Source organism: Sceloporus undulatus, chromosome 4 (assembly GCF_019175285.1).
Source record: "Sceloporus undulatus isolate JIND9_A2432 ecotype Alabama chromosome 4, SceUnd_v1.1, whole genome shotgun sequence".
Classification (NCBI taxonomy): domain Eukaryota; kingdom Metazoa; phylum Chordata; class Lepidosauria; order Squamata; family Phrynosomatidae; genus Sceloporus; species Sceloporus undulatus.
The window spans coordinates 216,621,844-216,636,402 of record NC_056525.1 but is presented as its reverse complement, the minus strand read 5'-3'; the positions used below and the strand labels follow the sequence as shown (position 1 = coordinate 216,636,402).

Sequence of the window (14,559 nt, the reverse complement as noted above, 5' to 3'; positions counted from 1 at the left end):
ATGTTCTCAAGACAGTTTTTCAAAGCACAACATTACTCACATCAGGGAGTTCTTCTATTTGATTTCTTGACAAAATGAGGATTTTCAGTTTCATCAGGTATTTAATTTCTTCTGGGATTGCAATGATGGAATTGTGGGACAAATGGAGTTCACGCAGCTTTCTGAGGCAACAGAATTCTTTGGGAATACTTCTTAGCTGGTTATTGTCTAAACTCACACATTTGAGATTCTTAAGCCTATGGGGGGGAAAAACAAAACATTTCAAGATAATGCCCTCCATGTTTATAGGAATGATGGTCTGTATCAGTGCTGCTCAAAAGCGATGGTCCCTGGATTGGTGCAGGCCCATAGCTACTGGCTGTAATTTCTTGACAAGTTGCCAGGAAAGAAACAGTTGTAGCCAGTGGAGATAAATATGGCTGTAGTTCCTGGCATATGGGTAGGGGTGGATAAGCATTCCCTCACATCAGGTAGCTTGAGATTTACTGGTCTACACTGTATATAGTCAGTAGTGTTTACATGTATGCATTTGTTGCAGAACAGAGCTAGCCTAGCCTTATAGATGAGAAGAATCAACTAAAATAGTTGAAGGATGCCAAGTCACACTGGAAATAAGTAGGGCTGGATTTCCTCTTGCTTAAGCCTTACCCCCTGCTAAACCCCATAATGGCTGAAATATCATGGGTGGAAATGTCAAAACAGCTAGGATATCTGTATGCATGTGTGTGACTATAATGCAATATATGATCATTTGGATTCAGTACAGTATTCATTTGGGCAGAAGAGAAGCAGTGGTGGTGTCTAGTATAGTTAGTGAGTCTTGGCAAAAGTAATGTGTGTAAAAAAAAACTTCTACGGTATATCAACAAATGCTAGCTATTAAAATCTACTTGCATGATACAGCCAATTCAGATGAATCAGATCAATAGTCATTAAAATTACCTTTGAATTTCTGGAGGAAGACAAGTGAGCTGATTATTGTTCAGGTTAAGGAGTACCAAATTCTGCAATCCATCTGTTAAAAAAGATGGCTGTATATTATGGTGTATTCTACAGTATACCATCTTCCTCCATAGATTTCATTATGCATTTTTGTATTTCTTTAAAGATCCATTATTTGCTGTATGGCCATGCCTTTATAAGCATTTTGTTATTGCATTTCTTTAAAATGCCTCAGTATATATAAAACACAGATGAATATTCAATGAGGTAACTTGATAAGTAAATAGTTTCAAATAAAAGACATAGTGCTGTCAAAAGACTCAAAGAAAGAATGCACAGAAAGATAGAAAGCAGTGTCCTGGAACCCCAAAATGAGAGTTAAGAATAGGATGAACCCCAGTATGGTCTGGTACTATTACCACCCCAATCTTATACAGTACATAGTTCTTGAATGGAGGTTCCTCTGAATTAGTGGAAAATTCTATCCAGGATGAATGAGTGCAGAGCAGAATGCTAAATGGCAATCTTAACTGGAAAGCTTTAATTGAAGAGAAAGAATGTTCTGATTTACATACAAGGACTCACAGACAACCTAAAGGCTACTGGTGGCCCTTATATTAACAGAAAGTATAACAAACACTTAGAATTGGGACTATTTGAACAATAAGGTTTGCCAATTAATAAGTTATATTAATTGATATACAGTAAATATTTTGAAAGAGTAAATCAACCTTTAATTAGTCAAGCATACAGTTGTCCCTCCATATTGGTGGGGGTTCTGTTCCAAACCCACCACCTCCACAGATAGGAAAAAAACATGAGACCTCAAGTCTCATTATTGTCAGTGGGTGTGCAACATGCATGCAAATATGTTGGCGTGGATGCATGCATGTGCCACCATTGACAATAAAGGGGTGGGACCATCCACAGATGCTCCAATCTGCAGATGGCTAGACCGTGATATGGAGGGCTGACTGTATTTTCTTAACATTTTAAATAAGGTTTCCTATAGAATCCATAGTAGTCAGAAACCAGTTTAGAAAAAATATTCTCTTTTCTCACATCAGATTTTTTCCCTAAAATGCCTGCTGCTACACGTGCATATATCTTTAAAATAAAGTTTAATTTCTTCAATACAATATAATAATAATAATAATAATAATAATAATAATAATAATAATAATAATAAGTAAATAATTTATTTGTATCCCGCCCAATCAACAAGGAATCCGGGCAGCTAACAACAGTGGAAGTGCAATAAAAATACAATAAAAAACAAACTAATCCCTTCCCAGCCCCCCAGCCATATAAAGCAGACAATAACAATAAACAATATCAATTCAGTGGCAATCAATATGAAAACATAAGAACGTTACAAGTCAAACAAGGTTCATAGAAAATCCTTTTGCCAACCCCTCAGCACAGGTGCAAATCAAAACAATATTAAGCAAATTAAATATAAACATAACATAATAACTAATAGAAAAAATAACATAAAAATAGCAATTACAATAAGTCAAAACGATAATCCATATAACATAATAAACAACAAAATTACAATTTATCACAATTAATAAAAAAACAATTATGACAGATCAAAGTTCAAAGGAGGCAAAAACAGTTTCCACAACTGCCTGCCAGGTCAACCCCCCAGGAGCCGACACAGGTGTCTCCTCTCCTCCTCTTCCAGATGAGGGACCAATGGAATGGGAGGAATATGTTTTATTCCTACGCATTTGTAATTCAACAAATTTAATTAGGCCTGAAACAGACGAGCCACATAAAGCAGCTTCCGGCTGCTTCGGGGGAGTGGCGTTTATATGACACATGCCTCCGAAGTGGCTGGAAGCCACACCAAGGCTGCAAGAGCCACCTCTAAAAGGAGCAGCATAAATCCACTCCTGCCAGCAGCCTGTTTGGGACCACTGCAGCAGACCACCTGTGGGTTTTCATTGCTGAGTGAGGTTTTGAACTCTGTTCTCCAGAGTCACAGTTCAACACTCAAACCACTACATCATGCTGGTTCATAAATTGACTCATCATACTTTAACAAACCTACATGTGTATGCCAAATTACCAGTGATGTATTCCAAGTATTTTACTCCAAGTCCCTACCTTGAAGTCCTTGCAAAATACTTTCAAGTCAAGTCTGGGAGCCAATTTTAATAGAAAAAGAGGAGGAGAAGGTGTGTGCATGTTTCTAAGGAGGTAGGATATGGAAAGGGGGATCCAGGTTGTTTGAGCTGATCAGCAGCACCAAAGGGTGTGTGTGCAAAGGTGTGTGATTATTTCAGTTGGTTTGGGGGAGAAGCAGGAGGGATATCAGAACAAATGGGAAAAATAAATTAGAGGTGGGAGTTGATGTCTGCTTGGCAGCCTGTGGGAAATGCTTCCTGTGCTCTGGGAAGTCTTGCCTGTTGCTTAGGAAAAGATTTTGAAGATCCTTCCACCCTGAGCCTATTGCTGAACTTGTTTGCTATGTCCCCCTCCAAGAAATGCTTCCTGCATTCTTGGGAGCAAGTTTTGCCTACTGCTAGGAAATGCTTTAGAAGACATCTCCAGGGCCATTCAGACTACCTTTTGTACTGAATTGTAACCCAGATTAAAAGGCAGAAATTTCCATTGGCAACAGTTTAAAAACATCAGAATTAGGGTCTTGCACACTCAATCCAGGGCAAATCCCCCTTAGAGTGTTTTTTCTGAAAGTGGATTATTTCCAGTGTCTTTTAGGAAAATCTGTTTCTTCCTTGCTGCCGGCAATGTGAACTTGGCCCCGGTCATGATCGGGTCAAGTTCAGGGGAAGCATTTAGGTCAGAGGGTGGGCAGTGGGCAGAACATGGTTGCTTTGCAAGTGGCATTTTTTAAAAAATATTTGTGTGTGTGTGTCAGAATATGCAAATGCTTGCTTGTGTCCCCTTTTATATTTGGCAAATTGATACAATGTGTGAATGCTTTTGCTACATATGTGTATGAAAGGAGAGATGGCATTCTGGAGTGGCAATCAGGGGGAAAGCAAAGAAAGAGGATGCAGAGATGGCATTCTGAGGTGGCCTCCCCTGCAAGCTATATTTATTATTATTGTTGTTGTTGTTGCTATTGTGACGGATTATGCACATGCTTTGGGCTGGAAGGGAAGGGAAGAGGTTGGCATGGTGGGGAGGCAAAGGCTTCAGAGGTGGCATTAGGCTTGAAGGGAAGGGAAGTTACAAAGAGGAGGAAATGCTGAGCTGGAAGCAAAGGGGAAGCTAGAGGCTGGCATTCAGAGGGAAGGCTGTGGAAACCCATTACTTTAGGGGAGTCACACTCTCTCAGCCTCAGGGTAAAGGCAATGGCAAATCTCCTCGGAACCAATCTTGCCAAGAAAACCCCAGGAGGGGGTCGTTTTAGGGTTGCCATAATCTGTAGTGACCCAAATACACATACATACACCTGGAGGTTTTTAAATTTGACAAGTTGACAGAATATGTGAACACTGCCGCCAGTTTTTTTTAAAAAAAGGAGGGGGGGAAAGCACTCGTTCCATTGGCCAATGGTTGTGGGATATGTCACCTTTGAGGAAAGCAGAAGTGTAATTGATTGACAATAAAGGAGGCTCCATTTTAAAGCGGTACTGCAAATGTGAACTTCAGAGGGGCAAATTGCATTGATCAAGGTAAAGGGTAGTCAGGACATCTACCTGGGGAAATTCGGTATGGGGGCAACCGGATCTGCCCAGTTCTATCCAGAGCAAATGAGCTAATGAGAATGGGGCCTCCTACTCCTCCAAGGCCAGCAAGTCAGTAGTTAAAAACATATGATGGCGCGTTACAGACCGCCCAAAACAGGCAGTCTTGCGGCGCTGCTGGTTGCTCCACGAGGGAGCCGCAGCAGCCAAACCATGCGGCTCCCTCGTGGAGCAAAAAGCTGCAAAATTGTGCTTCTTTTCGCGGCGCAGATATATGCCACGAGGTGCCAATGGCGCATTTGCAGCATCATATGCGCTGCGCAACGTGCAGACGCAGCTAGTCCGTTACGTAAAGATGGCGGCCCCCATGTGGAACAGGCACTGCCATTTTGTATGGACTCGGTCCGTATTAGGGTTAGGGGTGTTTGGAAGGGACACCCCTTTCTAACCCTAATACAGACCAAGTCCGTACTATTATGCCCGTTTGTAACGAGCCAATGTTTCAGTGCTTCATTTATGGGAGTCAAGGCACAGATATGACTTGAGTCCTACACAGATCTGAGTCAAACAACTCGAGTCTACATCACTGCAAATTACACATCATATTTGATACCTAGTGAGATATTATATGACCTTACCAAATACTGAGGGTGGTATTCTGTTGATCTTATTTCCAAACAGATGAAGCTTCTCCAGAGATATGAGGCTTTTCAGCTGTTCTGGAACTTCATCCAAATTATTGTTTCCCAAATTTAGTACCTTCAACTATAATCAGATATTTTATTAAATAGCCTTGTATCATTTCTGCTCCTAAGGTTAAAAAATAAGGCTTTTGTTTATCATTACCACCATTCATCTAAGAGCATGTATTACTGAAGTACATTATCTTTAAGCACTGTTTTAAAGGTCAAACTATACAAAGTGATACAGGAATGTAGCCACAAGTGTTATTTTTAAAACACCGTATTATCAGTCTGCTCATTATATTCATCACTACTATCATGCAAAGTCATGTCCTTCTTTAGTTTTCAAATTAATGGATTATAACAAATGTTATACTAGTCTAAAGAAAACAAGAAACAGACCAGATTGTCCTGCCAAATATTCCACAGAGACTTGAGATTTGACTATGGACACCAAGAACTAGATTCAGGATTTTAATTTTGGAGAAACCCAGCAACACTACAGAAGCATTTTAGGAACTATGAATTGTCTTTGAAAATGTCAGTTCTTTGGGTCATCTACAGATATGCTGAATGTATTTGGCATTAAAAACATTGAGGAGTGAATGATGAGGTCCATTGTAAAATATAGAATATGGTTTATCTGAGTTATCTGTAGCCACTTTTTCAATGAATGGTGTTCTGTAACATGCCATGATAGAGAGCTGGTAAGATTGAATAGCTTTTTTGGCCCTTGCAAGTACTTGGATTCAATGAACTATTACAGGTGTGCCCAATTTTGCATATGCCCCCTCCCCAATTTCCCTCTTTTTTTATTTACACAGAAGACCCTAAATCCTATCAGAACTTTGTTTTGAAACTCCTCTTATTCTGGAATGATGAAACAGGTATCCTTTTCTTTTCCAAAGCATCATTTAGAACAGAGCAGCAATGAAAACCAAATGCCAAGGAAGAAACTCTTATAGGATTGCACCCATTCCGAGAAAAAATGCTGGCAAAGTGCTCCTCAAAATAATTATGCAGTGTGATATAGCCAGCAATTTCAACAACACTGCTTTCAGTATGAAGTATAAATATTTTACAACTGTGGAAAAATACACACATTTTGCCACAATCACTGGGCTTTGTTAAAGCATACTGAAGTAATTTGAGTTTTACCAGAACATTTTTCAAATGATGTTTTTAAAAATTCATTTTAATCCCAGGTTGAATTACAAAACTGCCAACTTTTAGTCTGTCATAAAAGTTCTATAACCACTTTTATGGCCCATTTAAAATAAAGGCTGAGATTGAAAGGTTTACAGAACTATTCCCTCCACCACCAGTTCAGCTATTCACTCTATCAATGCAATCTTAAAAGTATGCACTATTTTCAATGGCCTTTACCCCAAGTATTTGTAAAATTGCAGCCTGTGCAGTCAAGTTGATCCAATATCCACTGAAATTACAGCCTAATTTAAAGATAAACAGCCCAAAAACACGAGTAAATTAAAGCTGCACTCCTCAGAATTAATAGGATTTCAGTGGGAGCATTAAGCACACAATTTAATCTCTCACTGAAATAAATGTTCTTAAAATTTACTATCTTTGGATGGTGTGTACCTTCTATTTGAAAATATTTAAAGTATTTTTATTTACAGTTCAAAAAAATATCGACCGCCATTAAGATAAATAAATAATTCTGCCTGCTGGTTCTCAAATGTTCTAAAAATATTGCTTGAAAGACAACCAGCACAAATTTACTTACAAAGGGAGCAACTGTTCATTGTGAAAGCCCTTCTCATTTTTCATTACAGTTTCGATGGCCTTAGGAACAGTTGCATACATTTGTATAAACCACTGCAAAGTATCCCTTTCTCTCTAAATTTGTAATTAGTGCTACATACGCAAGCTGTATAATTCTTATCAGTGAAGATTTTTCAGAAACAGGATGATGTACAAATATAGCATTTTATAATTCCACTTTAACTGCCATCATGGTCCCACCCTATGAAAACCTGAATTTAGAGATGGATATTTAGGTGATGTAGCAGTTTGAGTGTTGGACTACAACTCTGGAGAACAGGATTTGATTCCCAGCTTGGCCATAAAACCCACTGGATCACCTTGGGCAAGTCACATCCTCTCAGCCTCAGGGGAAAACAGTGGCAAACCCCCTCTGAACAAATCTTGTGGGGAAAAACCATGACACAGCCTCCATAAGTCGAAAACAACTTGAAAGCACACAACCAGGGATGTAGCTAGGATTTTAGGAAGGGGGGGGGGGTCCAGACTAAGTGCCACCATTATAATGGGGCTTGGGTGTGGCGGTGCAGCAGCACACACCATTCATTTTTCTAATGGAAGGGGGGGTCCGGGCCCCAAGAACCCCCCACCCGGCTACGTCCCTGACACAACCACAGGAAATTTAGAAGTCTTGGCCAAAGAGCTTTAGTACCTCTTGTTGTTGTGTGTCTTTAAGTTGTTTCCAACTTATGGCGGCCCTAAAGTGAACCTATCATGGGGTTTTCTTGGCAAGATTTGTTCAGAGGAGTTTTGCCATTGCCTTCCCAAGGCTGAGAGCATGTGACTTTGCCCAAGGTCACAGTGGGTTTCATGGCTGAGCAGGGAATTGAACCCTGGTCTCCAGTGTCATAGTCCAAACCACTACACCATGCTTCATCTCAAGGACTGCATAGGATGTAGTTAAACTAAACTATAGTGTGATAGTTATGTAGTATGAAAACACCCCTAGATTCCTTCATTCTGTGTAGAAAATGGATTCCAAGCCAGCAAACATGGCAGTGATTATTGTGGACAGATTATTATTATTATTATTATTATTATTATTCATTTTATTTATATCCCACTTTTCTCCCGATATAGGGACTCACAATGGCTAACAATAAATTTAAAACAGCACAAGTTAAAGACAGTACAAAAGCATTAAAATATAGATAGAAAGTATTTTTTTAAAAAAAAAATTAAACCACGTTAGCAAGTTAAAAACATCTTGTACCACCCTTGAGACTTAACTGAAAGAAGTTGGCAGCATGAGCTTTTGTAGTCTTAAATCCACTGACTAAATGCATCTGAGGAAGTAGACTTAAGTCTACTAAAGCTCATGCTGCCAACTTCTTTCTTTTAGTCTCAAGGGTGCTACAAGATCTCTCTACATACTGATTTTACAGACTAACAGGGCTACATCTTTAAGTTTAAAACATCACGCTTAAGTGTATTACAGTAATTCTGTAATGGAATGATTATTCCAGATTTATACCACTAGCAGTTTGTGTGGTGGATCATGACTGGCACTGCCAAGAACAGCCACACCCCGCCTTGTTTCCTTGTGGCAAAAGAGAAATGAAGGATTCTCTATCGCTTTAATTCCATGCTGCTCCAATAATTGCAAACTAATAAATAATAATAATAATAATAATAATAATATTTGTAATCATTAATTTTCAACCTGAATTTTATATTTAATTATTATCCTATGTCCTGTGATATAAATACTGCATACAGTTGCAGCTTAATATGTGTATTTTATGTAAGGATTGTGTTTTAACTATGTTGTAATCCGCCTCGAGCAATGAAATAAAATAATAATAATAATAATAATAATAATGCCACTTGGAGCTATTCTTAAAAAACGCAGGGAGGAAGTGTGTGTGTGTGTGTGTTGTGCCTTCAGTTCATTTCAGATTTATGCCTACCCTGAAGGGCCCCATCACGGGGGTTTTTTGGCAAGATTTGTTCAGCAGGGGTTTGCCATTGCCTTCCCCTGAGGCTGAGAGAGTGTGACTTGCCTAAGGCCACCCAGTGGGTTTCTATGGCAGAGCTGGGAATTGAACCTTGATCTCCAGAGTCATAGTACAACACGTAAACCATGCTGACTAACTTTAGTATCCACTTGTGTATCTTTAGTACTCAAGCGTGTATCATTGCTCTTTGATATCTTGTCTTGTTCTTTCATGGCTGCCCTTTCCATTCCTGAAGTCTGCTTCTTTATTTCTTGGCTGCAGTCTCCATTAATATCAAGGTCTGATCCTAGGTACGAGAAATCTTTAACTACACTTGTCCCTCCATATTTGCCAGGGTTAGGGGCACAAGACCCCTGTGAATATGGAAAAACCGCAAATAACAAAAACACCATGTTTTTACTTGAAGGACACTTCTCTAGGAATCTCTAGGTCCTCCAGGGCAACTCTGTGGTCAACATCTGACAGACACTGGCCATAGAACTGCCCTGGAGGAGGTACATATGCCTAGTAGAGTATCCTTTCTAGGAATCTCTCGGTCTTTCAGTGCAAGTTTTAGTTAAAGTTGACCATAGAGTTGTGCTGGAGGACCTAGATATTCCTAGAGGGAACATATTAATCAAATCTGTGAATCATCAAAATCCGCAAATATCAGATCCGCAAACATGGAGGGATGAGTGTATTTTGATTAGTTGTCTAAATAGGAGGGTCTATGTAGGTGTCTTGGTCCAGCGCTCAAACCACTAAGACAGTGGTTCTCAATCTTTGGTCCTTTTGAGACTCCAACTCCCAGAATCCCTGAACAATGAGCCTACTGACTGGGGCTTCTGGGAATTGAAGTCCAAAACATCTAGAACAGGCCCAAAGGTTGAGAACCACTGCAATACGACAATGGTCCCCAAACTTTGTCCTCCAGACGTTTTGGACTTCAGCTACCAGAATCCCTGACTGTTGGCCAAGGTGGCTGAGGCTTCTGGGAGTTGAAGTCCAGAAACCTGGAGAACCAACCACAGCACTGGGGTGAAAAATGAACAGGAGACGGAGGAGAAGGGGCCGGAGGGGCCGCCTCACCTGGCTGAGAGCCTCCATCTCCTGGGAGAGCCGGCGCAGCCTGTTCCCCCGAAGGCTCAGCCCCTCCAGGCCGCTCATAGTCCCCAACCCCCGGGGCAAGTGGCTCAGCCCCCGAGCCGTCAGCAGCAGAGAGCGAGTCCCTCGTCCGCCCCGCAGCGCCGGGAGCAGCTGCCTCTCCGCCATGGCTCCCTCCCTGGCTCTCTTTGGCCGCCTAATAATAGCGCCTTAGAAACGGGATGAAGTAAACAAGGCCGCGTCGTCATGGAAACAGGGAAGGGGGCGGGGAAGGAAAGGAAGCTCATCTACGGAAGCCGGGAGGAAAAATGGACGCATGCGCAGAGCGAAGTAAAAGGGGCAGAGGGAGGAGAGGGGAAGTGGAGGGAAACAGGTGCATGCGCAGAAGGAAGCAAAAGGGACCTGTAGGAAAAGGGGAGTGCAGGGAAAGGCAATAGGGAGGAAAGGAAAGGCACAAGTCAAGAGTTTTCTTTGGATTCATCCACACTGCAGAAATAATCCAGCTTGACACCACTTTAACTGCCGTGGCTAAGTGCTAGGGAATTCTGAGAACTGCAGTTTGTTGTGGCACCAGACAGAAAAGGCTGAATAGCTCACAAAACTACAGTATTCCCAGAATTCCATGGTCAATGCTATGGCATTCTGGGAAGTGTAGTTTTGTGATTATTTTTATTTATTTATTTATTGTAGGTTTATTTTTATTTATTGATTGCTATATTTTATTTTATTTTATATTTTAATTTCAATTTTATTATTTATTTTATGTTATTATTTATGTTATTTATTTATTATTTATATTTTACTATTTAATGATAATACGTATTAAATGTGTATTATGCTACGTTATATTTGTAGAATATATGCCACAGGCAGGTTTATTTTATTTTATTCTGTTTTTAACCGATTACAATGCAATCAGTTAAAAATTTACAATGCGCTATAAATAAATCTTAATAATAATAGTAATAATAATGTTCAGCCTTCTCTGTCACAGAGCTTTGGTGCCACAAGAGACTACAGTTCCCAGAATTCCATAACACTGAGCCAAGGCAGTCAAAACAATGCCAAACTAGATTGTTTCTGCAGCTGCAGCAGGGTCCTCTAACCGTAAAGGAAGACACGGCACTGCAAGTGTAGGACATTCAGGAAAAATTGAGCAAATAATAATAATAATAATAATAATTATTATTATTATTATTTCTATACCACTTTTCCGCAGTGATCAAAGCGGTGTACATAGTAAAATTATTAAAACGACATAAAATTAAAACCACATTCCATTAATTACAATATACAATTAAAATCCAATTCATAAGTGTATGTAAGTGAGAGGGAGAAAATGGGATCGAACATAACTTCAGTGAACATGGGTGAATGCTTGGTTAAAGAGAAAGGTTTTAAGTCTTTTTAAACAGTTCAAGGGAGGTAATGAAACGGACCAAATAAAAACTAAAACAAAAACACTGGTATAAATTCATGCTACTTAGGTCATGCTGCTCAAAGTGAGGAACATATTGAAATCCCTCCCAGACAGAAATTTGAAATGTAGGACACGAAGGGTGGCCAGATGTTCTAACTGCAGAGGAGGAGGCACCACAAAATGGAGGGCCTTGAAGAAACATGGAGGACATGACCAAGTAAAAGCTAAAAACACTCATATACTGTAAATATAAATGTATGTTTCATAGGACTTTCTCACATGGGGAAAACCAGGGCTTTAAACAATGATTATCCCGTGAAAATCGTGGGATCTTGATTAAGATTTTCACACACATCGTAATGAAAGAGCCACTATCCCAGGAATAAACAGGCAATAAATCCCATGAATAATTTGTTGCTGTTTATTGCCTGTTTATTCCCGGGATAATGGGTCTTTAATCACAATGTGTGTGAAAATCTTAATCGCAATCACACAATTTTCACGAGATAATCACTGTTTAAAACCTTGATTTTCCCCTTACTTACGCTCAAAATGGAGAACATTTTGGAATTCCTCCTGGGCAGAAGGTTAAAATGTAGGATCCATTCTGGAAAAGGAGGGCATCTGGTCACTCTGAGGGGCAGCCTTCGACTATGTTAAAAGGTCTGAAGCATAGCTGGCTAATGTGTGTGGACTGCAGCTTCCAACAGCCACAGCCAACGGGGTCGGGGAAGAAGCTGAAGCCCAATATCATCTGGTCACAGCTGCTTACTCCAGTTCTACAGGGGGATAGTTAGAAAGTGGGGGGGGGAGGACTATTGGGGCTTTCAGAGTGCACACTGCAGAGGATTCAGTGGTCTAAGAATTGTATACCCTCCTCCTGGCATTGCCTATAAACAAATGCACACACCGTCACCCTCCCACATCTCTGCATTTTGCAGGAACCTTTTTTTACCTGAAACGAGGCACCAGGATAGAGGACATAAATTTTATTTTAAAGAACTATTGTCTTCCCAGAAACTGCCAAGAACTCCACTTTGTTAATACAGTATAAATCATTCTCTCCCACACTGACTTGTCTTAAACAAAAATTTACTCTTCTTTAATACAGTCAGCTCTCTGTATCCATGGATTCTTAATCCACGGATTCAAGCATCCACGGGTTGAAAATATTCCAAAAAGTATAAATTCTAACTAGCAATCTTGATTTTACCACTGTATATAAAGGACACAATTTTACTACAACATTGTATATAATGGGACTTGGGCATCCATGGATTTTGGTATTCATGGGAAGTCCTGGAACCAAACCCCAGCAGATACCAAGAATCCACTGAACAAGTCATTCTCCCCCATACTGACTTGTTTTGAATTAAACAAGCATGAAGTGGAGGGATCAAGCACATGCACGCCCTTCCACATTCACTGGGGTTAGGGGCACAGAACTACTGTGAATGTAGAAAAAATGCAAATAACAAAAACACTGTGTTTTTACTAGGTCCAGTACAACTCTGGGTTCAACATCTGCCAGACATTGACCATAGAATTGTGCCTGAGCAACTACAAATGCCTAGTGGAATGTTCTCTCTAGGTCCTTCAGTGCGACTTTTGGTTAAAGTTGACCACAGAGTTGCGCTGGAGGACATAGATCTTCCTAGAGAACATATTAATAAAATCCATGAATAATTAAATCCACAAAAGTCACAGCCACAAAAGTGAAGGGATGAGTGTATATTCCAAAAAGCAAACCTTGAATTTGCCATTTTAAACAAAGGGACACTGTATTTATTGTGACTTGAGCATCCATGGATTTTGATATCCTCCGGGTGTCTGTGTGTGTCCTGGAACCAACCACAGTGGATACCAAGGGCCCACTGTATTGAATTACTGAACTTCTGCCATCCAGTTTTACTAGGACCAGAGAACTTCCCAAGATGGATCCTGGGTAGGGGAACTGGTCCTTGGACATACCAATATTGCCACCCCCCTGCATCCAAGAGGCTTTATTTGCAGTTGTCTCAATAAAGCACCATTATTATCTGCACAAGTCATTCTTATTCATGTATCTGCTTCTTCATTACAGAAAGAAGTAGCCATCCTGTTAACTATCACAGAAGATCAAAACAGACAGTTTTGACCTAGATGGCCCTTGGGTCTGATCTGATGTAAGATTATTTCCTGTATGATCCAGAACGCAGATTTCAGGACCTTTGAATTATGTTGAACCAGAAAATGTTGTTAAACACAGTGTGAGGATTTCAGAATGAATGAATAAATAAATATTTAAAATTTCCCAACAAATGGTTAAAAATCTTAACATGAGAAGCATATAGAACAAGGGTTGGAATTGTGTGGCCTACAGACCACACATTGCTCCTGAAGGTTGCCTGCGCAGCACTAGTCCTCCTCTGGATGCCTCCGTCTTTTAAAAAAATGAAGGGACAAAAATGGAGAATCACACCTCCAGTAAGCCCCATTTCATATTTCTGAAGTCCAAAGCTGTATCTTTAGAAAACCAGAAGTGACCTTCTGATCACTCCCAGTTTTGTAGAAAGGGGAGGATATGGCCCAGAGGGGGAACAAGGCAGGAACAGTGAAAAAATGGGGCAGTTATAACTTCTAAACCTTCAGGCCATACCTGACTTACAAACATTCCAACAATTCTCCATTATTATTTCAATGTTTTCAGAACGCTATTTTCTACTTGCTATCACTCAATAGAGCCAGTAAGGCATAGTGGTTGAGCACTGGACTGTGACTCTGGAGATCAGGGTTCAGTTCCCTACTCTCCCATAGAAACTGATTGGGTAACCTTGGGCAAGTCACACATACTCTCAGTCTCAGGGGAAAGCAATGGCAAACTTCCTCTGTACAAATCTTGCCAAGAAAACCCCATGATAATTTTGCCAACTTGAAGGCACACAACAAAATCACTCAAGAGAAATGGATAGGAATGCAACAGTCCGTATATCATTGCTGCCCCCCCCCCAATTTTATAAGATGCCAGGCAAACAAACAACAAA

General features: G+C 40.2%; 1 protein-coding gene across 2 annotated transcripts in view; it reads right to left on the bottom strand.

Moving 5' to 3' along the window:
* LRRC69 (leucine rich repeat containing 69) overlaps positions 1–10,318 on the bottom strand; it is a 38,812-nt gene extending 28,494 nt beyond the window's left edge. For both annotated transcript variants that reach the window (XM_042461604.1, XM_042461605.1), the window contains exons 1-4: positions 10,102–10,318; positions 5,246–5,372; positions 943–1,015; positions 41–236 (exon numbers count right to left, since the gene is read on the bottom strand). In XM_042461604.1, the coding sequence (XP_042317538.1) occupies positions 41–236; positions 943–1,015; positions 5,246–5,372; positions 10,102–10,284 (579 nt within the window). In that variant the 5' untranslated portion in view covers positions 10,285–10,318. The remainder of the gene's footprint in view (positions 1–40; positions 237–942; positions 1,016–5,245; positions 5,373–10,101) is intronic.
* Positions 10,319–14,559: the final 4,241 nt, after the last annotated feature.